Below are 25299 nucleotides of genomic sequence, written 5' to 3' on the forward strand. Positions count from 1 at the left end.
ACCCCTCCTGCGTGAGCTGCATTGGTTACCGGTTGTCCTCCGGGTGAGATTTAAGGTGCTGGTACTTACCTTTAAAGTCCTACATGGCTTAGGCCCGGGATACTTGCAGGACCATCTGCTGCCGGGAATGAATTCCCATCGCCCAGTATGCTCACACAGAGAAGGCCTCCTCAGGGTACCGTCGGCTAGACAATGTCGGCTTGCGACCCCCAGTGGGAGGGCCTTCTCTGTGGGAGCACCAGCCCTGTGGAACCAGCTCCCCCCTGAGCTTCGGATGGCCCCAGATCTCCGGTCCTTTCGCCGCGGCCTCAAAACACTCCTTTTCCACCTGGCTGACCTGGACTGACAGGGATTTTAATTATGTTTACAATTTTAACTCTAATCTTTAATTTATTTCAATTTTAAATTTTAATTTACTGTGCAGAGACCTTTAATTTTTGTTGTTGTTAGTCGCCCTGAGTCCCTCGGGAGATAGGGCGGGATATAAATCCCATTAATAAATAAATAAATAAATAAATTGGAACCCAGCATAGGAATCAGGAAACTAAGACACGATGTGTAAGTCATTCTCAGTAACTTACTACAGTAAAGAGGTAGCTATCACTACATTTGTTCCAGCATTTACTGTTTTCTCATCTGTTAATAACTAGTAAGTGGTTTGCTGAAATTCAAATATTGCTAAAACATGCCAGGACTGTAATATTAATTTGTTAGTTCGATTAATCAGGTTATAATCTCTTGAACAGCTAATTGGAACAAGTACTTGATCATGCAACAAACTTTTTTTTAAAAAAAAATTAAATGTGCAATCCCAGATTTAGTCACAGATCTACTTCCAGGCTTTAGAAAGGAAAATAAGTACTATTCCGCTTGGAGTAGATGATCTATGGGAAACATACATGCCGCTGGATAATCCTCTACTTTTAAAAAGCTCTGTTAGCATCAGTATTTTACTGACAGGGTTGCAGTTGTATGGCACTTGCAATATTCTAATCCCTCTTTGTGTTTTGATATACTATAGGCGAGGCCTATAGTGATTATAAAATTGGAAGAGTAAAAAGGGTGTGATAGAAAAAGCTCCCCTCCTCACTTCTTACCTGGTTATGAAAAATGGCAAGAGAGCAAACAAACAAAAGTCCCCAAAGTGAAGTCTCTTAGTGTAGGAGCAGCAATAATGGTAAAAGTCTGTTCATTAAAAGCTTAAGAAAGTAATTGAACTTAGCTGAAGTATATCCCTTCAGTGAGTAAGCACAGATTGCAATAAAACCTTTTACCTTATCCTCAGTGCTAGTTGTAATTCACCCCCCCCTCAAAACCCTGGGAATGTGGAGGATAATTAAGTTCCACATTTTCTGCTTGCTTGAGTCTTTATAAGGCTACCATACAATGATACGAGAGAATGCAAATCCAGGAAGTAGGCTAGTGTGATGTATAATTTACATATCATGAAACCCTAGATCAAGAAGTTGAAGTTCAGACAAAAATGCTTTGTTTCACCCTACATCTCAAAATTTCCTTGGTTTGAAGTACATCTGTACATATTGCATTGTATACCGTGGAAATATATTGCAGACATTTCCATTATTATTATTATTATTATTATTATTATTATTATTATTATTATTATTATTATTATTATTATTATTATTAATCATTGTACAGTCAGCCAGATGTTCAGACTGGATTTTCATTTTTGTCTACCTGGGATAGGCAGATGTGGATGTTTGATGGTATTATAGATATCGTCTCAGGATGGAAGCACTTTCTAGTAAGGCCACCTTTTGCAATTGACTAATGGCGAATTTGTCAATGCCAATGGTGTTCAAGTGGTGCTCCAGTTGTTTTGAGATTGCACCCAAGGCGCCTATTACTATTGGTGGAGGTGTTATTATTATTATTACTATTACTATTATTATTATCTTTATTCATCTTTCTTTTGTCTTACATTTTTTTTTCTTTCTTGGCTAGGTCTTGCTCTTAAACCACAGGTTGCTTCTATTTTTACATCATTACTGGATGGACTGAAAAAATTTTATATCACAAAGGTATCTAATTTTAATCTTGGCAATAAAGAGATGCAAATTTTAAATAGTTTTGTATAATTCAAAGAAAGTAGTTCCAGTATGGATCTGCTTGACAGTTTAATAATGAACAGTGTCAGGTGATTTGCAGATGAACCAAAACATGTGTTTTGCAATCCAAAATGCAGTTATTTTTTTAAAGAGATTTTTAAAAATGAGACAATGATTGATCCCTCTTCTGTATTTCCATGCTGATAGAAATGAAACATCAGCATTGCTGTTCCTCTTATTTTCTCCAGCTACCCGGCCTCTTGTTCTTTCTGGATTTTACTTGAAGAAATATGATATTTGTTGATATTTGGTAGTTGAAACTGTACTGTATTTTAATTGTGCCTGGAAAAAGTAAAAAACTGAACTCTCAATTTCATCTTTTTAAAAAAAAAAAGTCATGTCATGCTTCTTCATTTAGAAATTGATCTTCTTACCAAAAGTAATATGAAAATGAATTTAGTGCCAATAATATGGAGATCTTGCTGTGTATGTTGCGATAATACAATGCAGGTGCTTTCTTTCCACAGTTCAAAGGATTTGATCCCAATGTATTATGTGTTGCTACATTGGTCTTTGAGGGTGCCAGAGAGAAAGTCCTCCAGCACGAAAAGCAAGTTTATGATATTGCTGCAAAATTTGGGTATGATTTTTAAAGTTTTATAACTGCTACTTTTTATTTATTTTCCTAAAACCTTTGCAGAGTTAGGTAGAACTGGATGGAGCCTTGTCATGCATTTTTCAGTTATAGAAAATGGAAAAGTGAGAACAAGCTAACATTGTTGGTCTCTTTTTAACCGCACTTCTACGTATTCAATAATTATGTTCTTATAATAAATATGGCAAATATTGCTATTAGTTTGCCTAAGCATGCATTTTGGCAAAGCCTTAACTATTACAACAAAATGTAAAGATTTATCTCATTCAGCTGAAGTCATGTCTATTTATAATAGTTTCTTTTTTCTAATTTTTTAAAAGTAACTTCTGATAATAAATGAATTGATGCAGGGAAGGAGAGTAATGTTTAGAGATTAAGGTATAATAATGTCCATTGTTGACTTAACAGCTGGAATGAACAAGTCTGTTTTAAAAAGGAAATTGTCTGTCTTTAATCAACAGAACTTGATTAATTATATATATCCCACCTCCTGTCACCTATTGCTCTGTGCTGTTACAAGGAAGCAGGAAACATTTCACTTTTATAAGCTGAGTAATGGAAGGGTAATTTGTGTCCAGCTGGTTTGATTGATTATGGGTCTGATAATGAAACTACGGTGAAGATATTTATTCAGATTACAACAACTTTATTTTCCATTTAAGAAAAAAAAAATAACAGCGTTGCTATTGCTAAGCAGATCTTTTGTTAACTTTAGTATACACACATATACATATATATATATATATATAATTTCATAATTAATTTGCAAATAAAAAAAGAGCTAACCTACCAATTTCTTGCTCCATATCCTATCTATACTTTTCTGGTCAATTGTACTTCACTTTTGGCCTGAAAGCTACAAAACGAGGAATGAGATCGAACGTCTAGCTACTGAATCTGAACTGAAGTCCCGTGTTGGTTTTTCTTGTGCACTGTCCTTTGCACACTGTGTTCTTTGTCACAATGCCAGAGAAAAGGGGGGGGGGAGGAATTGCAACCAGCTATTAAAAGACATTGTTATACTCCCCACCAGGCAGCTGTTATTCCTGTCAGGCTATCACTTTATCAAGCTGAAAACCCAGTTGGCTGTTAGGTTCTGCTCCTTTCAACCTCCAGTAATAGTAGAAAGAAGATAGCTCCATGGCAGCAACTGTTCCCAAGCTTGTTTAAACTGCCTTTCTTGCTGCATGAAATCAAAGATGTAACTAGCAACCTCCCCACCTGCCTTCCTTGCTCACAGCTCGGCAGATACCTTAGTGGAAGCCTGGGAAAGGGCAGCCACTGAGGCTCTTGACCGAGTTGTACCCCTGCGGCCCCTGACCCAGTGCAGATCCCGTCGAGCCCCATGGTTTTCCGTGGAGCTCCGGGAGATGAAGCGTCGGAGACGGGGCCTAGAGAGCGGTTGGAGATCCAGCCGATCCGAATCCGATCGATTGCGACTAAGAACCTATACTAGGTCTTATCTCGCTGCGATAAGGGAGGCGAGGTCTAACCACTTCGCCACCCTTATCGCGTCCGCAGATAACCGCCCGGCCGCCCTGTTTAGGGTGACTCGCTCCCTCCTGAATCAGGAGGTGAGGGAGGATCCCTTGCAGGGTCGTGCCGAGGAGTTTAACCAGCATCTGTCGGACAAAATCGCTCGGATTCGGACCGGTCTGGACTCTGACTGGGCAGAGTCTGTCGAGCAGGACACGGGTGGTCTTGTCGATATCATCTGGGAGGAGTTTGATTCTGTGACTCCGGAGGAAGTGGACAGGATCATGGGGAGGCTGAGTACCACCACATGTTTATTGGACCCGTGCCCTTCCTGGCTGGTGTATGCAGCCCGGGAGAGGACACGTAGCTGGTTCCAGGCAGTTATATCAGCCTCTTTGAGTGAGGGTAGCTTCCCCGCCGTCTTGAAAGAGGCGGTGGTGAGGCCTCTCCTCAAGAAGCCTGCCTTGGACCCAGCTATATTGAACAACTTTCGTCCTGTCTCCAACCTTCGCTTTCTTGCGAAGGTTGTTGAGAGTGTGGTGGCACATCAGCTCCCTCTGGTCCTGGATGAAGCGGATTATCTAGACCCGTGCCAATCGGGTTTCAGGCCCGGGTACAGCACGGAGACGGCATTGGTCGCGCTGGTGAATGATCTCTGGAGGGCTCGGGACAGGGGGCATTCCTCTGTCCTGGTCCTATTAGACCTCTCAGCGGCTTTCGATACCATCGACCATGGTATCTTGCTGCGGCGTCTTAGGGGATTGGGAGTGGGAGGCACGGTTTTGCAGTGGTTCTCCTCCTATCTCCAGGGACACTCGCAGTCGGTGTTGGCAGGAGGGCAGAGGTCGACCTCGAGGTCTCTCATTTGTGGAGTTCCTCAGGGGTCGGTCCTCTCGCCTCTCCTGTTCAACATCTATATGAAACCGTTGGGTGAGATCATTCGTGGTTTTGGAGTTGGGTATCATCAGTATGCTGATGATACCCAGCTTTTCTTTTCGACCCCAAACCACCCCAGTGATGCCCTCACCGTGATGTCCCGTTGCCTGGAGGCGGTTCGGGTCTGGATGGGGAGGAACAGACTTCAACTCAACCCCGACAAGACCGAGTGGCTTTGCATACCTTCATCCCGGGTTTATTCGGACATTCCACCTCTTGTGATGGGGGGCGAATTGTTACCCCCCCGTAGATAGGGCTCGCAACTTGGGAGTCCTCCTAGATTCACGGCTCACCCTGGAAGACCATATAGGAGCTGTGACTAGGGGGGCTTTCGCCCAGGTTCGCCTGGTGCGCCAGTTGCGGCCCTATCTAAGCCGGGATGATCTATGCACGGTCACTCACGCGCTCGTGACCTCACGACTAGACTACTGCAACGCTCTCTACATGGGGCTGCCCTTGAGGACCACCCGAAAGCTCCAACTGGCACAGAATGCAGCCGCGAGAGTTGTGTTGGGAGTTTCCCGATACTCCCATGTCACACCTCTGCTCCGTGAGCTGCATTGGTTGCCAGTTGTCTTCCGGGTGAGATTCAAGGTACTAGTCATAGTATTTAAAGCCCTACATGGCAGGGGGCCGGAGTACCTTAGGGAACACCTGCTGCCGGCGTCAACTTCCCTTCGCCCTGTCCGTTCCCACAGAGAGGGACTCCTCAGGGTGCCACCGGTCAGAGAATGTAGATTGGTGGCCCCCAGGGGGAGATCTTTCTCTGTGGGCGCCCCGGAGCTATGGAACCAGTTACCGGTTGAGCTCCGGACGGCGCCCGATCTTCGCTCCTTTCGCCGCGATCTGAAAACATACCTGTTCGAACAAGCCGGCCTGGCCTGAGGGTGGGATTGCTGGGGTTTTTATTACTACTTTATCGGGGGTTTTATTAATGTATTTATTGTTTTCATTTATGGGCATGTATTTAATAACTTTTTAATTTTTGTAATTTCATGTTTTATTCTTGTCCTGTACACCGCCCTGAGTCCCTCGGGAGAAGGGCGGTATAGAAATATTAATAAATTAAATTAAATTAAACCTGCTCCCCACCCCCGACTCTTCCATAGAACAGTGCTCATTAGCACCAACAAGTGGAGTTGAAGCATTGTCCTTTTTAAAAACAAACCACAGGGTTCCAACTCTGAGGAATTTGACTAACGAATATAAACTTAATGCAGAGAATTGACAGAATACAGCAGCAGTCAGGAGCAGTGCATTTGCAAGTACCAAAATATCGATGAGATAAATCCCCCTAGATAAATATTTTATTTGCCCAAATCTTACCATACTTCAGTAGCTGACAATGGGCTTGTCAGTATGTGGACACCCAATACCATCATTTGAGGGCCAGAAAAGTCTGCTTTATTACATAAATATCCTGCCTTTCCTCTCCATACATTAAGGTAGCATATGGGAGAAGAGGTGGGTGGGTTGACGTGTTATCCTCACAAAAAACCCTCTTGAGTAGTTAGAGAGAGAGACCGATTGACAGAAAGCGACTGGTCCAACATCTCTGGGATCTGGTGCAGACTTGACTTCAAGTTTCCTAGTCCAACTTCATCACTACTGTGTTGGCAATCTTTTAAAATCTTTTTTCTCTAAACCCTGCATAATAGAAATAGCACTTAGACTTATATACCGCTTCACAGTGGTTTACAGCCTTCTCTAAGTGGTTTACAGAGTCAGCATATTGCACCCAAGAATCTGGGTCCTCATTTTACTAATCTCAGAAGGATGAAAGGCTGAGTCAACCTTGAGCCGATGAGAATAGAACTCCTTGCAGTCAGCAGAATTACCCTGCAATACTGTATTCTAACCACTGCGCCACCACAGCTCCTAATATTTTTGCCAAATAGCGAAAGCCTTTGTCTTTTTATCTTTTTGGTACTGTGTGGATATATCTAAACAGTGCAAAACTTTAGGGTTCCCATACCAACATATACTATAATGATGGACTTTGTGTCACTTGAAAATCCTGTGTGTATATGCAGATGCATATAATTTCTTGTGTCAATTATTATATCTAGAACTAAGTTTAATCTATATACATTCTAGCAACTAAAGTACAGGTAATTCTCAATTTACAACCATTCCTTTAGTGATCATTTGAAGTTACAGCAGCACTGAAAAAAGTGACTTATGACCAGTTTTCCCACATATGACCGTTGCAGTATCCCCATGGTCACATAATCAAAATCCGGGTGCTTGGCAACTGGCATGTATTTATGACAGCTGTACTGTCCCACTGTGATCACCGTTTATAAGCTTCCCAACCAGCTTCCAACAAGCAACGTCAATGGGGGAAACTGGATTTACCACACATGTGATTCACTTAACAATTGCAGTGATTCACTTAACGACCGTGGCAAAAGGTTATAAAATGGAGCAAAACGTATTTGACAACTGCCTTGCTTAGCAATAGAAATTTTGGGCTCAATTGTAATCGTAAGTGGAGGACTACCTATACTCTTATTATATCCTCAGAATGGCTAGTGTTGACATTTTAGAGCCAGAATGTATAATATTTTATTATTTTCAAATTGCAGTGGTCTTGCAGCTGGAGAAGACAATGGACAGAGAGGCTATATGATGACATTTGTCATTGCTTATATTAGGGTAAGTTTATTTTACTTTTTCAACAGTGTATAGATTTATAATTTTCTACTCTGCATTACTTTGGCAGCTTATTGAAATAAAGCAAGAAAAAGGCATGAACTGATTCTGTTGAGAAATGTGCCCATATTTCAGTGGTTCAGAATTCTTGGAGGTACATCTGAACATATACTATTAAAATGTTCCTTGTACATTGAGTGGTGATTGAAAGTGGCTAACAACTTTAATTGCCATTGTGACCAAGAAGCCATTACCCTTCTTTTGAGGGACCACTTTTCAGAAACCTCTAAGAAGGCTGATTTATTTTTTTTTTTTGAACATCAGTAGTAGCTATTAAAGGGATGCGGTGGCTCAGTGGGTTAGGATGCTGAGTTTGTCGATTGGAAGGTCGGCAGTTTAGCGGGTCGAATCCCGAGTGCCGTGTAGCAGAGTGAGCGTCTGTTACTCGTCCCAGCTTCTGCCAACCTAGCAGTTCAAAAGCACGTAAAAATGCAAGTAGAAAAATAGGGACCACTGCGGTGGGAAGGTAACAGCGTTCCGTGCGCCTTTGGCGTCTAGTCATGCCATCCACATGACCACGGAGACGTCCTCGGACAAGTGCTGGCTCTTCGGCTTTGAAACGGAGATGAGCACCGGCCCCTAGAGTCGGAAACGACTAGCATGCATGTGTGGGGGAACCTTTACCTTTACCTTTAGTAGCTATTAGAAGCCATCTGGTTCCTCCCTCATGGTATGGTATGGTTAGCTGTTAATTTTCTCAAGATTTTCTTGCAATTTTTATCCTTTTACTTTAGTTATTGGGTTTTTTTTCTTGTGTTTGGTTTTAGATAGTAAATACATAGACTTTGAACTTTTGAGATACAATATTCATGGAAATGGAATTGTTTTGCTTCTTTTTTGTCTTTGTGCTTTATAAAAATTATATAGTTTTACAGTTTTGCTTATGAGGTATAGATTGAGTCCAAGATACATGTTACACATAGTTTAATTTCAGGAAATCGAAACTAAGTTTCAGATACATTTTCCATACTTTACTCCTAGACTGAGCCTAGTCATTTAATTTAAATAAATGCAGGTCTGTTGCCTCAATAATACCTTAACTATTTTCAGTTGCATATTTATTCCTAGTAAATATATGAGTCTAAAATAGAATACTAATCTAAGCCTTTTCTGGTTTCTTGAATAGGACCTTGGCATGGATTATTATGTAATTGGAGAATCATTTGAAACATCCGTTCCTTGGGATAGGTAAAATCAAAACATTTTCCATTCAGTGAAAATAAATATTTTTATGACTTTTTTCCTGAAAATTTGTTAGAAAGTGATGGATTTAGGTTTTAATGATCTAAGTATTTGATAGAATATAAAGATAGCAGATTGTTTCTGAAATAATAGAAAAAATATATTATTTGACAGTCCATGTGAAACGTATTTTAGTAATAATACTTCATAGATTTTTGATGAAGTAAGAAAACCTAATCAGTTGGCTCCTAGCTTCCCTGTCCTCCAACAGAGGAACAACTTCCAGCCGCAGGCACTTTTTGAGCCAATGGAAGATCCTGTTGTTTGAAAAAGAGGATAACCATTATCTCTCTGGTGATTTCCTAATGAGCATAAGCAAAGTTTAATATGCATGTAAACTTAATATCTATGTATGTAATTTAAGAATAAATTACAAAAATATAACACAGTACCCCAAACCTCACACTTAGAACTGCTTAATTAAATGGCTTTACTGATACCATCCTCAAAAGACTATCTGAATTTAGTCCAGTGCTTGTGCTTGTGGTCTTGTGCTTCTGAGGGTGTGTGTGTGTGTGTGTGTGTGTGTGTGTGTACGTACATTTGGCTTTTACAATTAGTGTGATCAAGTTTATAACCTTTACTAGGTCATCTGGTTCTCCTTATCACATTCAGAGGAATCTGTAGAGCCAATATAATGTGCCTTTAGTACGTTTTGTGCAGAATGGGAAGGTGCCTGTTTTGATTTATTGAATAAACAAAAGTGGTATTTTTGGAGGTAAAAGCCCTGATAAGGAGAATTATCCATCTAGATCTTAAATTTAAAGCCCTAACAAGCAGGCATATACATAGAATGAAGGCTACTGCTGAGCTTGTAAGCCGCCCTGAGTCTTTGGAGAAGGGCGGGATATAAATGTAATTTAAAAATTTTTTTTAAGAAGCTTTAATCAAGATAAAAAATGCAACATATTTAAATATAATCCGTTTCTATTAAATGTTGTTTAATAATTATTTTATGGTAATATGTACCTTTGAGAACCAAGCAGAATGTGTAGGCACATTTTTACTTTTAATGACCCAGAATTAATCATTATCTTGGGTTACAATAAATCTATTCTTATATCGGTTATAAAATGTTGCCAATGGATATGTTAAATAGTTTAGCTTTTTTAACTTTTGTGCTATTTTATCTTTAGGGTTCTCGATCTGTGCAAAAATGTAAAAGAAAGAATGACAAGAGAATGCAAAGAAAAAGGTGTTCAGTTTCCACCATTTGTTACCTGTCGGTAAAGCATCTTCATATCAATTAAGTTCTAAAATGGGTTGGGCATCCCACAGGTGATATGTAGGCCTACAGTGTGATTTTTTATTGCTCCCAGAAACCTCTTAAAATTATGTCACTATAATTTTGCACCAAAGCCCTAATACTATGTAGCTTTATTTATTTGGTGACTAGTTTTTGTAAAATAGCTTAATATGCCTACTTGCATCAGCTGAATTGCCTAATTGCTACAATGAAAGTTAAATTACAACAGGCCTTCATCTCATTTAGAATCGCCACAATTTATCACACAAAATGTAGTGTGCACTAAATCATCACTAGTTGAAACAAGTCAGGCTTGTAAGATGCAGTGTGACTTTTACTTTTCTCAGTTGGTCAGACTGAAAATTCAGCCATAGTTCAGCTTCAGCAGCATTGTTATCCCTAAAATGCAGTGTTTTGTAACCTTAGCCACTTTACGATGTGTGAATTTCCTGGAATATCCCGAAGCTGGCTGAGTACTTCGCTATTTTGAGGCTTTGGGCTGTAAATAAAACTTAATAATCCAAACTTAGGAGAGATGGGAATACTTGTGTTTAACATCCAGTGTCGCCATATCGTTTATTTTTAAACTGGACTGTTTGTTCAGGAATTTTGTTATTTGATCAGACATTTTTCTTTTTTTAATAAACCAGGGTGACACAGTTGTATGATGCTGGTGCATGTGTCTACTTCTATTTGGGCTTTAACTACAGAGGAATTAGTGACCCTACTCGGGTTATTGATGAAATAGAGGTAATTCTACATATTTAATAACTTAAATGTTCTAGATAAAGTTTATGTTTCATTGTTACCTGAACCAAAGTTGAATGTGAAACTGGCTGTTTGATAGCTTTTAGGAGATTTTCACATTATTTTTGATGAGCTGTTGGTCATCTGTTTCATCGACCCTGAATTTCCAGGTGGTTTTCCCATCCAAGTTCTTATCAAGTTGAACCCTCCCAATTTTTTTCTCCCAAGTTCTAACCTCATTTTTCTTCTTTTTTTTCTGGTCTCTATTCCCCCATTCCCCAATTCAGACCATAATTTTTGATTGCAAACACTCTTCTGTTTTCTTCCTTTTTAAAAACAACATAGGATATTTGTAGTTTTACTTATCAGCAGAATGGGGTAGAATAAGAGTGAGGATGAATATGTGCTAACATTTGCTATGTAAATACAGTTTAGGTACATATTGCAACTAAAATTATGTTTATGTAGAACTTCAGAATGAAAATGCTCTGAAAGGAGTTGTTTTCATTTTTATCAGGGACTTTTTTAAAACAATTGGAAATATGTCTCTCAAAAGGTAAATTGCAAGTAAAAGAACTGCTGCCTGCAATTAGTGCAGGTTCGAGTCCCACCAGGCTCAAGGTTGACTCAGCCTTCCGAGGAAGGTAAAATGAGGACCCAGATTGTTGGGGGCAATAAGCTGACTTTGTAATAATGCTGCTTGGGGGGCCCTAATAAGCCCTAATAAGCAGGCATATACATAGAATGAAGGCTATTGCTAAGCACATTGATTTGTGCTTAGATTGTAAGCCGCCCTGAGTCTTCGGAGAAGGGCGGGATATAAATGGGATTAAAAAAAAGTGTAAATAATGTAACATCCCCTTCCTTTATATTATATATTTGCTGGTGACTGAATGAAACATACTATCTTCCCTGCTTCAACAGCTGAATAAATAATTTAAATTACTTTATTCCTTTTAGATAGCAGCTAGAGATGAAATCCTTGCTAATGGAGGAAGTTTGTCACATCATCATGGAGGTATTGTTACCGATCATATTTTTAGTCACTCACTTTGTAGTGTGTGTGTGTGTGTGTGTGTGTGTGTGCCAAAACAATTTACACAAATATGAGCTGCCACTGCTGTGGCTACTGCCTGTAGATGGCCTTGGGTTAGGCTGAAACAGGAAATAAGATTTGTCCCGTGTTGGGACTTAAGCAAGTGCATTCTAAATACTTAACAAACGTTTAACATATATGTGTGTGTGTGTGTGTGTGTGTGTGTGTTTTAAGTATTTGTCAAGTCTTTTTGAATACCTTGCTAGTTAAATCTTCTTTCCTGTTTCAGCCTAGCCCAAGGCTATCCGCAGGCTATAGTCACTACTTACGACAGTTCATTATTTGTGTAAATTATTCAAATTGCTAATAAAGAATTTGGGAGGCTATATATATATATGGGACGCGGTGGCTCAGTGGGTTAGGACGCTGAGCTTGTCGATCTGAAGGTTGGCAGTTTGGCAGGTCGAATCCTGAGTGTCGTATAACAGAGTGAGCGCCTGTTACTTGTCCCAGCTTCTGCCAACCTAGCAGTTCGAAAGCATGTAAAAATGCAAGTAGAAAAATAGGGACCACTACGGTGGGAAGGTAACAGCGTTCCGTGCACCTTTGGCATCTAGTCATACCGGCCACATGACCACAGAGACGTCCTCGGACAAGCGCTCTTGAGGAACGTCCAACTAATAACTGTCTTTTAACAGGAATGGGAGATGATTAGGAGTAAGATTAAAATAAATACCGCACAAGAATTTAATATTTTCGGCTACTTTATATATGTTCAGCCACCTATAGAATGGAGGATACATCCCCAAGCTTTTTTCTGTGATATATTTATAAAATGTTATGATTTCTGGCCAAATGACTGGTGACAAAAGTTTATAAACTGATCCATGTCACTTCTCAATATTTTCAGCCATAACTTCATTATGTGCAGGTTCTGCATGTCTTTTGAAAAGTGGAGAATATTTTCTTTCACTCTCTAAAATGTTATCTTTTGAGCAAAGAACTACATTATAAAATAGGAAAAAGTGAACATGCTGAAAGATAATTGTGAGCTGTTTTATATTTTAATTAGTCCAGTCAGTCTGACTTATTTGATTAAAAATATCAATAATACAAAATGCTTCCTATTACTGTTTTGAAGAATTCCTGTTTTTAGATAGTGTTAATCATTCTTATTACCACTAGCCTGTCTGCCTACCTACCTGCCTATCTCCAACTGCAATCCAGATACTTTTGGTGGCTATCTTACACTGTGATAACGGAGAATGTTTTACAAAGCACTTATATTTATCCAATAGGAAGACTAATTTTTCATTGGGGATAGTCATATTTGCTGACAATAGATGCCAGTATTGAAAACTGAGCAGAATTTCTAATAATTAATGCAAGTGGGAGCAGATATTGAGCTGAAAGCTTGAATGCCTTTGAAAATTAGACTAGCCAGCACAGCTAGGGAAAGCTGGGGGAAATCAAGAGGATTTTTAATATCCATAAACTGCTACGGAGGTTCTTCACTGTAGACACTCAATTTTTGTATGAAGGGAAGCTCAAGAGGAGAAACAAACAGCTCAATGCCTAAAGAACTGCTTCCCAATTTTAGCCCCAACTTGTATGGAGGTGATTGGTCTAAACAGATGAATTCCTGGCATAGCAAGTTTATGTATCTGGAAGTTAAAGTTGCTGAATTCAGTGGGGCTGATTATAAAGTAATGTATCAGTTTTATTCCTGCTGAGTACAGATGTCTAAATTTTCTTTCTCTGTTTATGTTTGTTTGAAAAGAGAAATTGTGTGTTCAGATGAAAAAGTAATTTATTTTACAAATGCAGAACTTTGTTTCACGTTGTTTCTTTATTTTTTTCCTCCTGACCTGAACATTTTTTTGAAAAAAAAAATGGCTTATGACATCTACAGATATGTAAGATGGTTGCATGTGCACATTTTGGGGGAAAAGAATAAGCCAGGATTGGTTTCAGTGGAAATTAGCAATCCCGACTGACAAAAAATGAAAGCTGGGACTTTAGAGGGATTTTATGTATGGTTATAACCTTTTAAAAAAGTTTCTCATTATTTTATTTTGGTAGGCTCATCTTAAATTCAGAATCATCAGAGTCAAATGTTGCCAAGCATAGTTATTCCACAAAACTCTTAATTTATCTTGTAAATAGTTCTTATTAAGAGGATAGAAAAAGGATTAAGAAGATTAGTTAAGGAAGTGGAAGTAGCTGGAACGTTGGTGGGGAAGGTGATCATATAATGCTGAAATTCTTGATTGTAAGGAAAAGTAAAACTTAGAATTTATGTGGTCATTAAGTGTTGATACCAATTTCAAATATTTAATCAAAGTCTTGGACTTTAAAAAAAAGATTTTTTTATAGAACAATAATAAATTGGGTCCTATGACAGGAGAATTTAATGGCAAAAGAAAATCACTAAAGAGGCAAAATACCAACAGGTAACAAGGAAAAGACAGGGCATCTCAACTTCTATTTTGCTGTAGTCAGTCCATAAACACAAAAAAAAAAATAGAAAAAGTAGGACATTAAGAAGGGGCATGATTAAAGATTGAAATTTCTAAAAAAATGTGCATAGTTTGAATGACTTTAAATCTCTAGAGCTTCTTGGCACTGCATTATAGTGAACTGAATGATCTAGCTAATTTTCTGGCTTATGTATTATCTTTGAACAATCCTGAAAAAATGTGAAGTGCCAAAAGATTGAAAGAGAGCAACCAAAACATAAGAATCACATTAAAGACAAGTTAGTGCCATTAACAACTTGGAAGATTGTAGCACAAAGGATAAAAGTTTGTTAACACTTTAAAATAATGCAATAGTTACTAAAAGTCAGTACAAATTCGTCAAGAACAAATTTTACCAGATAAATCTTACCATATTTTTAAATGGGTATTTTTTTAATAGCATGAATGCTGTAATGTGATTATGTTGACAGAATGCTCCCTGACAGCAAGCTAGTTAAATGTAGATGGTATGGCATTTATGTGGATACATCACTGTCTCAAAAGTCATATTTAGAAAGAAGTATTGAGTTGGTGCCACAATAATCTTTCATGGATCTTCCAATCTTCAGTACTTTCATTAATGGTTTGGAAAAGAGAAATATGCTTATTGAATATGCAGGTGGTACAAAATTGTGTGGGATAGCTAATATTTTGTACTAAAAAAATGGGTACAAGAGACCATAAAAATAAATAAATGAAGATATTGACTATATAGTTCCAAATACTAGAGCAAGATGCAGTTGCCATTTTAAAACAGCTTTTACTATTTCCAGTTTTGGCAAACTCAGTATAGCCAATCAAAGCACTTCCTATGCCCCATTGTTACTTATCTTTCCTTAATATCCATGTTGGACATGATATGGTGTTCCTTAGATCATGATTCCTATGCATAGATCATTGAGTCTAAAATGAAAAGAAAGACTGACCTGGTGATAACATGAAAGTCTTTCCAATTATCTTAGGAAAAGTTATTTATAAGCCATTCCTTTTCCAAGTGTTTTATTCACAAGTCCAATGTTACAGGCAGAATTATCAGCAACTGATACTGCTTTTAACCCAACACAGCCCAACTGCTTGTACTCTCCCTTCAACTGCTTGAGTCAAATATTGTTCTTGCACTGTTACTGACAATGGAATGCTCTCTTTTTTGCTTAGGAGGTGACCATAACAAATTCATAACTAATATTGGACTTGAAACATTAGGATTCGTTCTCCCAATGTTAAGAAATGGGATATTCAACCATATTGTTTTGAAAAAAGGTGCCGTTTTGGTTTTGGAGCTGATTAATCATGTGGTCCACCAACTTCTATCCTAATTGAAGATTCAGATTTTATTTTTATTTTTTTATATACAAATTTTATTGATTTTCTAATATTACATTCACATATTTGAAAAGCAACGTGGTGGCTGGATAGTAGTAATTCAATTACATACAGATATCATTAGTACAGATTTCAGATTGCTACCATAAACATTTCCTCTCTTTTTCCCTTCATATATACTGTCTATTTGTAAATTAAAAGACAAATTTTATCTTATCAATCACATAGAAGATAGCTTTCTTACATATATCCAAAGTTTTTAGTTTACACATATTCTAGTTGTTTTAACATACAATCTTTTAGACAATCAATGACCTAATAGATTTTTCAGTTTTAATTACCACTAACATTTAGATTTAACGTTTGATATTTATCATTCCCAAAATTTTTAATATACTCCCAATTCATCTATCATTATTCCTCACAAAGTCTAATGTTCAAAGTACACATCCCGTCTACTTAACTTCTGACCCTCTATGTCAACAGGTTAAGGATACAATATGATATCCTTCCTTTTTGCTAGTTTTCAGGTTTTTTTAATCAAAATTTCTTTTTATTTCAGTATTTAATACTTCCTCTCTCTTCTTTGTATCTGCTCTCTTGCTTAAACTAATAATTTTTGTTTTTAACATTCCATATAGACCTATTTATTACTTTCAAGAATAAGTTTTTAGCTTATCTACATTGTTCACCCTTACATGACCTTTATACACAAATCAATCCTCAAATTAGCTATTAGTATTTATACTGCTAAATTTTAACGACCAAAGTTTTTTCTTTATCTCAGTTCATAACAATGTCTTGTGTTCAACATGCACATCTTATCTATTTAAGTACGTTCTGTTTCAGATTTTGATAAGACAGTCGAAACTCCATTCTTCTTGAGTCTTATTCTGGCTTTTTTCTTTTGCCAAATCATCTTCCATGTCCTTGTTTTTGGGTCATCGAACCTGTCTCCTTCTAATATCATGTATATTAATTGATATTGACAAAACCATCCGGTCACTATTTTTTTGAGAGGACTTGTAGCTCTTAGTGGGTCTTCTCTTTATTCTTCCATATCGATGTGGTTGTTCTGAATTATTTATCTTCTCATCCAACTGTTCTTTTTCTAAATCCTCTGGTTCCTTCTGAGTTGTATAAGAAACCTTTTCCTTTTTCCAAATTGTCGATGTCTTTTCTGAATTTTCAAATGTAAATATTTGTTGAATAGTAGATTCGTCTGTCATAGTATTTGAATGTTTCATTTTTTCTGTTGTATTTTGTATAGATGATTCTTTAGTTGTAGTCAAAGTTTGGGCTTTCACATCTGGACTGTCTTCTTTTTCCTTCACATAGCCTCTTAGTATTTCATTGGTTGTGGTAATAATTTGGATTAATGTTTTCAACCTAGCGAGAGTTTGTTGATCTTCATCTATAAGGAAATTTTGTTCCTGGCCTTCTTCCATATTGGTATTTTAAACTAAAGGCTTTACACTTAGAAAATCCAAAAGAGAGGTTTTTTTTTCTAGGTAGGGAACACAAAGCCTTTCACAGCTGTTATTTCAAAGTTCTCAAGATTATGTATCTTATCTATTTCCCTGGGCAGTCAGCCAGGCCCCTTTTAAAGTTTCCCTTTGAGTCCCAAAGTTGTCTTAATCTTTTCAGTTTTTCTTTCTTTTTTTCATAAGAAAGAATCCAGATTTCCAACCGAAGCAGACAATGAACAATAGGAAATAAAAAAATATTTCAATCCACATGCTTTGAGAAATAAAGTTCCAATTGGGATTCAGTAACTTTTTCAACGTTTAAAACGCCCCTGGGTATTTAGTCGCCGTTCTTTCTGGAGGGAGGGGAAAAGTCCCCCTTCTCTCACTACAGGGGGGAAAATGCTTAGCAGCTTAAGGACGTACAGAAAGTAATTAGGGTGTAAAAGAAGTAGATCTCACCCAGTCTCTTCCGCGCTGCTTTAGGAGCTGCCTGGTGGAAAATGTGACTTTGGCTGTTCACAGCCTACGGACGAGCCATAATGGCCAGTCCTTTCGGCCCTTTTCAGGGCCCCCCAGCGATGCAAAACTGGACAGGGGGGGGGAGAGCAAGTCTCCCAGCTGTCCATAGCGGCTGCATGGCAAACTGGAAGCCCTAAAGATTCAGATTTTAATTTTCCCAGTTCCAATTCTTCTATCCTGTGGGTTATACTGATATTTGAATCTCTTTTACAGTACACTGTATGGCTCATGGTTTGTGTACTAATAATTCATGCCATATTTAATGGATTTCATTCAGAAATTTAACAGCCTGTTGTGGGTGGAACTCATTTTTCATGTATAAGATGGGTTTTTATTTTCTCTAAAATCCAGAAGATTCACCATTTATCACAATATATCTGACAGAAGTGTTTTATTCCTGTTGGCAATTCCTCAGCATTTTCCCCCTTATATGTCACTGACCAAAGAAATCTCCTTAAACTCACCACGTCACCCCAAGTCGCTTGGCCTATATCTTTCTAGTGCTTTTTCTGTGATTCTGAAAGAATCTTTCAAACCACTTGTACCTGTTCCCATAAACTGCTAATCTGAACAATCTGTATTTCTAATGGCTGCCATTGGATGGTGGGCTTTGAGCCCATGTCTTCCAATGCATAGAAATAAAATGATTATCTGCCAAGTGTATCAGTAATTTAACTTACCTGATTTCTTGTCAAAGCTGTTGTTGCTCCTGACAGTATTTCATCATTTACTTAATGGGTGCAAACCCCTTGTCTTCAACCTGGATTACAATGATAGATTTTCAAGGCTAACAGCTCTTTAATGGCCAAATGAACATTGTTTCCTGAATGCATATTAAAATGGTGTCTTCAGTCCACATATGTTATTTTGCTCTCAAAGGGAATAATTGGTCACGAGATCTTTGTGCTCCAAATCCCATCATGGTACATTCTACCAGGTGTGCTGCTGCCTCTCTCAGAGCGATCTGTGGTGTAGACTGACACCTGGATCTGGGCTGTGCGTGATATCCATGCAAAGGGCAACCCATGCTTTTTTATGTAGTTCCCAATCACTAATATTGCTCATCCAAGCAAACATATCTAAAGTTTGTACCATGACAAAGGGGATAGATTGTCAGCCTCTTACTGCATACTGTATTTCTTGCTCTGGTTGCTGTTTCCTTTTGTTTTGCATATTCTGCTTTGTATTGCTTGTGAACTGGACAAGAAAAGCAGGAACCATGGCCTGAACTTAAGAGCTCAGTTCTAGGATATTCTACTTGTTCAGGTATAAAATAAATGTGAAAACATGGATCCCCATCTAAAGATGAGCAATTAAAGATGAACAAAATGTCCTTATAAAGATACAAGTCAAGAGTACTCAGAAGCAATGCTCTGAGATTGCATTGTTTCTGTAAGGTTTCTGAGCAGATGTCTCACGATTTCTTACAGACTGGCTATTGAAAATCTCATGAATCTGAAATGTCTTCCTGAGCAGAATGAAATGAGAAGTGAGCTACTGGGACCAATGATTTGTGGCTACCATGTTGAAGTTGCTTCTATCTTAAAAATGTATTGTAAAACTTTTCAATTAAAAAAAAGAAGTTGGCATTCGTGGGAATGCCTGCATCAGCCTTGGAAGCACACATTGAGAATCAAAGGAGGCTTCCAGTTTTGTGCAGTAGCGCAGCAACTGAGGGATCACAGGACTCCTCAACCTATGGCCAATTTTTTTTCTTTTAGGGGACCCTAAATGGGCCTCAAGTTGCCCCAGAGAGGCAACAAAGGAGGAAAGCCTCACCAACCACAGAGAGATGGTGGTCGATCCGGTTGTTCAGGGAAAGCCCTCCAGAAGAAAGGCTAGTTTCATTCCAGAGTCTAGCCCAAGGTACAAGCAGCCAAAGCCAAAAAGCACTAATTTAAGCTTAATTGTAAACAGCGTGTTTGGAACTGGGTAAGAATATCAATTCTCTCTCTTCTACTTGATAACTGATTTCTTGGAGAGAGAAAAAAACAAGAAGCAAAAATCCTCTGAAAGTGAGAAGGAGTGGGACCCTTGCCCCACTCTCCCACAGAAGGAAGCAGCGAATTAAACTTTTAAGGGGGACAGAAATATATTGAAATGAAATGAATATAAGACTTAAATCTGGATAAGTTTGAAATTGGTAGAATTTGTTAAGATTTTCTTTTCAAAAGCTTACTGATGAAAACAGAAGAAAGTAATTGCTTGTTTTGAAAACTGGAAAATGAACTGTTGCTGACATCTAGTGGTGGATGAAAATATACAACTGTAGTCGCTCTGATACAGGAATTGGCAGAAAGCCCAGAAAAAGATAACTTGTTTTTATGACCTGCAATGTCTTAACTAAACAGAGAACAGCTATAACAAAAAGAAAACATTTTGGGTTACCCACAAGGCGAGAACTATAAACCCTAGAAATTTTTTTGACCTTCCTGGATTACAAATACTTATTGAACTGTGACTCTAAAGCTGTTTGCAGAAAAAGGCATACTTGGATTTTTGGCTATCATGGAACATCAGAGACCTGCAGAAAGAACATATCAAGAAAAAAACAAATACTTTCCAGGAGGAAATGTACGCTATGTTGCAACTAATTCAAACAACAATGATTTCAAACCACAAGGAAATTAAAAACAACTTTGAAAATATAAATGAACACATCTTCAATTTAACCTTACAACAAAAAAAGTCCAGAAAATAAAAATAGAGAGTGATCAGATAAAGCAGACAACTGACTATAAACCAGAGGAAAGAGATTTAAAGATGGAACCCAACAATGAAAGGAATTATGATTTAACCCAGGTGGAGAAAAACTTGCAGGAAATATCAGACATAGAAAAGATAACCTACAATTCAAGATTGCAAAATAATGAGGACAAGAAAAAAGATTCAGCAAAATGGATTATAGAGCTGTCAGGAGAACTACGAGAACTTGAGAGACAATGATAAGAGAAATTAAGAGAGAAAGAAAGAAAAAGATTTTCAATGAATGCGAAGGGGCGAAACCCTCCCACAAAAACATCTTACTGGATTTGTCTCTTGTACTTACATCAATATCTACAAGACTATGGGAAGATGGAGCATACAGATTAGGAAAGATGTTTGGCAAAAAAAAAGGTTAAAGTTAGAATTAAGAAATTAGATGATAGGATTTATCAGATAGAATATCTAAAGATTAAACACTTGTTTGAATATGGTTAAAAAATAAAAAGAAATCTGGATATAAATGTATTTTAGTTTAAGAGGGATGGGCCCCTCAAGTAACAGTATTTGTTTTTATGATATGAGAAATAAAAATGTTAGGATGGTTTATATGAGGGAAATGTTTTACATACTTAAGTGCAATTGATCTTGAGAAAATCTTAATTGATAAAAAAAGTTCTGAATAGATTTAAAAGATTAGATGATTGGATTTATTAGATGGAATATTTAAAGATTAAACATTTGTTTGAATATGGTTAAAAAGAATAGAAAATTTTTGGATATAAATGTATCTTAGCTTAAGAAGGACATGTTTCTCAAGTAGTATACTATTTCCTTCCTTTTTTCTTCTTTTTTTTAAGATATGAGAAATGTAAAATTGTTGGGAAGGCTTGTGTGAGGACAAAAATATGTAAGTGTAATTAACTGGTAAGAATGTTTTGAACATTGCCGGGAAAACAAATCTAAATAAGAACTTTGAAAACAGGATCTATGACGAGGTAATTAAGATGATCAATTAGAAAAGAAGCTTTATATTGATGTGGTTGTTAAATACTAGAAAAATGTTTATATTCAATTGTTGGCTATCAAAATACTAAGAAATGTACTAATTCAGTGCTGGTAAAAGAATATTATTAGAAGAAGAGAAAATCAAAAAAGCTACTATGTGGATTATGGAATTATAGATTTTATTTGTTATTGATTGTTTTTAGATATAAACCCAGACAACACGCCGTTTACCAAATATTAAGGTGACTATGTTAAAAAAAATCAATAAAATATATTTTAAAAAAGAGAGAGAAAGGAAGTGTCTGGAATTGATCTGGAGAACAGTTAAGCAAAGTAGGCAGCCTGTTATCCTACAAATTGTTTGGGCTTTCATTTCTCTTTCCCTGACCAGTTGAAAGAGATTATAGCATCAGATCTCCATAGTACTAAGTTGCCTGTCCATGAGTTAAACTAAATGAATTCGTTATTTAAGCAAAAATTTAGCAGCTAACAAAGGCTGTAGTATTTCTGTAACTCATGTTCTATTTATGCTTATTGCCTATTCTAAAACTAAGGATATAGTTGGAGACAAGTTTAACAAAAGAATGTTATATGCAGTAGATATAGAAGCTAAGCCTTAAAATTTTGGCCAAAGAATTATGGCTTCTTCATATTTTCTTTGAGTCTGTGATTAATACATGGCTCACTGGCAGAACATACAAATAAACTTTGATATTTTTTTTTCAATTTTGCAAACAGGCATTTCTGTAGTAGTTCTATCAATTACCATGTGTTAAATTCCCACAGTGACTTCTAATACTTATTCTGAGCTGCAATTTATGATTTGGGATTAAACTGATAGTATCCTTGTTTATTATTATTTACTGACCTTCAGGCCTTAACCATGACATTCTTAGTGTTTCTTTTTGTTCCTGCATGTGGAAGGGAGAATTTCTCTTCAGAGTTTGCCCTATAATTGTGATTAATAACAGTTGCTTTCACTATCCTGAAACAGACAGCCTGGTTTGTCTGCCTACCACAATCATCTTGTGATAAATGGAGCTATTTTAACTCTGGTTTTGTGTATCAAAGAAAACAGATGTAGTCTGGGACTTGAGGCTGTAAGGAATATATAGCATATTTAACTTGATCTTCGTAGCACTTACTGTTTTTGTAGAAAGAACCGGTCACTTTATACCAGAAAGTGTTTACTCGTAACAGTCCCTTTTCTGGGGAAAAAATCGAAAAATAAAATCTTAAGAAATTTGACTCCTGAGAAATAGTTGCTCTTTGCAAATACCTTTGTTGCTTTCTTCTCAGTATTTATTTTTTGTATAAATATATCATTTAATGTTAGCTAAGAATAATTTGAAACCAGGAAAAAAAACATTTCCATTCTGCAGGAAAGCATTGTATTTTGAAGACAAAATTTGCTGAGAGATTAGAAGAGATTTCCAACTTCTCTTGAATTCCCTTCCATTATGTTTACCTCCCAATTGCCAGTAGTATTGGAAATGCAGAGGAGGAATCGTGAGAAGTGGAGAATTTGCACTTGATAAGTCTATTCGGTATTGATGGGCTGGTCACTGTTGTCATTTGCTTCCATGTGTGTGTCTGTGTATTATAGTGTGGTAGTTAACACTCAGATTAGGTCTGTCCATGATATTTAAAATTAACAGTCCACTATAATATGCCAAATGTGTTAGAATAAGCATCTTGAGATACAGTAGCATCTTTTAGCCTAGATTAATAAAACAATCACTTGAAATAAAAATAAGTAATTAAAAGGCTTTCAAAACAAGTTCCGATACGCCGCGCAACGTCACATGACGTCGCAAATTTGACATGTCTGGTATACGGTTTTCTGCCTGAGCAGGGGGTTGGACTAGATGACCTCCAAGGTCCCTTCCAACTTTATTATTATTATTACTATGATGATGATGATGTAGTCAGGTGGTGCACCTGTTATTTTATCTGACAAATGCTTCTATGTTTTCCAAGCAAAGTAAAATTATCTTTTTTTTTTTAAGTGACACCTTGACTTGTCACACTTGCAAAAAAGCAACTCTGGTGCTTCTAACACAGTGAAATTGACATTCAGGGTTTGCAACTTTGTGCTACAAATGGGTTAATTTCTTTACCAAATATGTTCATAAAAGACCACCGGTGTGCGCTGCGCAGTTTTTGTTTTGTTTTGTTTTTTTTACTTTCCAGTTCGCTAATCAAATGTACGTTAGATTTATTATTGTAAAAGTGTAAAGCATAGAAAATGTGACAAGATAGATGTGTAAATTATCCTAGTGACAGAACTAATGATGCAGTCCAAGCACCTTCTGTTTTCCAGCACTACGGTGAGCAACTCCATTAAATATGCAGTGGCTGTTTGGTAGCTGCTCAGACATCAGTTCAGTCCCTCGTGGAGTCACATTATTGTGGAGGTGGGGAAAAGACAGGCCTGCTCGCTGTTGGACATCCTGCTGTGGCTTTAATGTGCTCCAGCTTGTTGGACCAGTTGTTTTCACTCTTTTTTTTTGGACAATTACATCTATATCCACAGGATACATTCACTTAAACAATATTACAGATAATGGAGTATAGTGGCTTAGACTATCCATTGTCTCTTTAGCTCTGATTGGCACATAGGTGGCTGAGAACGCGCTCCTGGTCAGCCTTGCTTCCCCCCCCCCCCCCAAGAGCTTGGTGACAGGCTGATCATTGGCAGGGAAAAGAAACAATAATACTGTGTTCTCAGTTGGTGTTCGTATCGTTCATTATCCCTGAGGCAATTTAACCAGCTACCTCAAGCATGGACATCCTAGGTTTAGTTGGGGGGGGGGGAGGGAGGCACCTAATGTAGCCAAGACAAGAGGCATTGGTTGTGAGTTGTTTTTTTTCATGCAAATACATCAAACGTTTGGTTTAAACTCATGCTTGTATTCAGCACCTGCTTCAATGTATTCAATGAAGGATTAGCTGATGTTATAACCCTTGCTTGACGACAAAGTGGATTTCATTGAAAAGAACTGTAGTTTTTATGACTGTGTGTTGTAAGCTCTCATTAAGTTTATATTCATATTTATAATTTTCTAACTTGTGCAAGGAAACCAGCTTGGGGTAGTAGTTAAAGGCACAAGGCCAGCTGGGTGACTTTGGGCCATTCAACTTTTAAGAAGAAAGCAAGGGCAAGCCATTTCCAAAAATGTTGCCAAAAAAATTACAGGGACTTGTCACTAGGAGTAAAGACTGGCTTGAAGCTCCTCCCTCTCTTTCCCCCCCCCCAAGTTATGTAAAGATAGTAACAGCTGTCAATTGTCTTGGATGCATATGTAGTACTTAAATGTAGGTTAAACAATGCCTAATGTCTATTAACCATGTAGTGTGGCTGTAGTATTATTATTTATCATTATTTTCTTTACTCCCCATTTTGGTATTATGATTCTATTGCTTTGCATGTACACTTAAGAATTTCTGTACTGGACACAAATTCCTTGTGTATCTATTCATACTTGGTTAAATAAAGTATTTGACTGGGTTCAGAGGAAGTTTACTCCTAAATATAGATACAGATATAACTACAGCCAAAATCTGTCATCCTACTTTTGAGAATTGTGTTTTCTTGTTTATTTGATAACCTGAGTGTTTTTCATAAAATAA

At 37.4% G+C, this 25299-nt stretch overlaps 1 protein-coding gene across 3 annotated transcripts in view; it reads left to right on the forward strand.

The window, feature by feature from the left end:
- Nucleotides 1-25299, forward strand: part of AGPS (alkylglycerone phosphate synthase) — a 73003-nt gene that overhangs the window by 43341 nt on the left and 4363 nt on the right. Inside the window, exons 13-20 of one of the 3 annotated variants that reach the window (XM_083357021.1) lie at nucleotides 1969-2045; nucleotides 2600-2712; nucleotides 7728-7797; nucleotides 8981-9042; nucleotides 10233-10322; nucleotides 10993-11092; nucleotides 12050-12107; nucleotides 21519-21568. In XM_083357021.1, the coding sequence (XP_083213147.1) occupies nucleotides 1969-2045; nucleotides 2600-2712; nucleotides 7728-7797; nucleotides 8981-9042; nucleotides 10233-10322; nucleotides 10993-11092; nucleotides 12050-12107; nucleotides 21519-21556 (608 nt within the window). In that variant the 3' untranslated portion in view covers nucleotides 21557-21568. Of the gene's footprint in view, nucleotides 1-1968; nucleotides 2046-2599; nucleotides 2713-7727; nucleotides 7798-8980; nucleotides 9043-10232; nucleotides 10323-10992; nucleotides 11093-12049; nucleotides 12108-19385; nucleotides 19438-21518; nucleotides 21569-25299 lie in introns of those variants that run through there. The other 2 variants (XM_083357022.1, XM_083357020.1) reach the window with 2 other exon arrangements.

This window comes from Vipera ursinii (genome assembly GCF_947247035.1).
Source record: "Vipera ursinii genome assembly, chromosome: 1".
NCBI lineage: Eukaryota > Metazoa > Chordata > Lepidosauria > Squamata > Viperidae > Vipera > Vipera ursinii.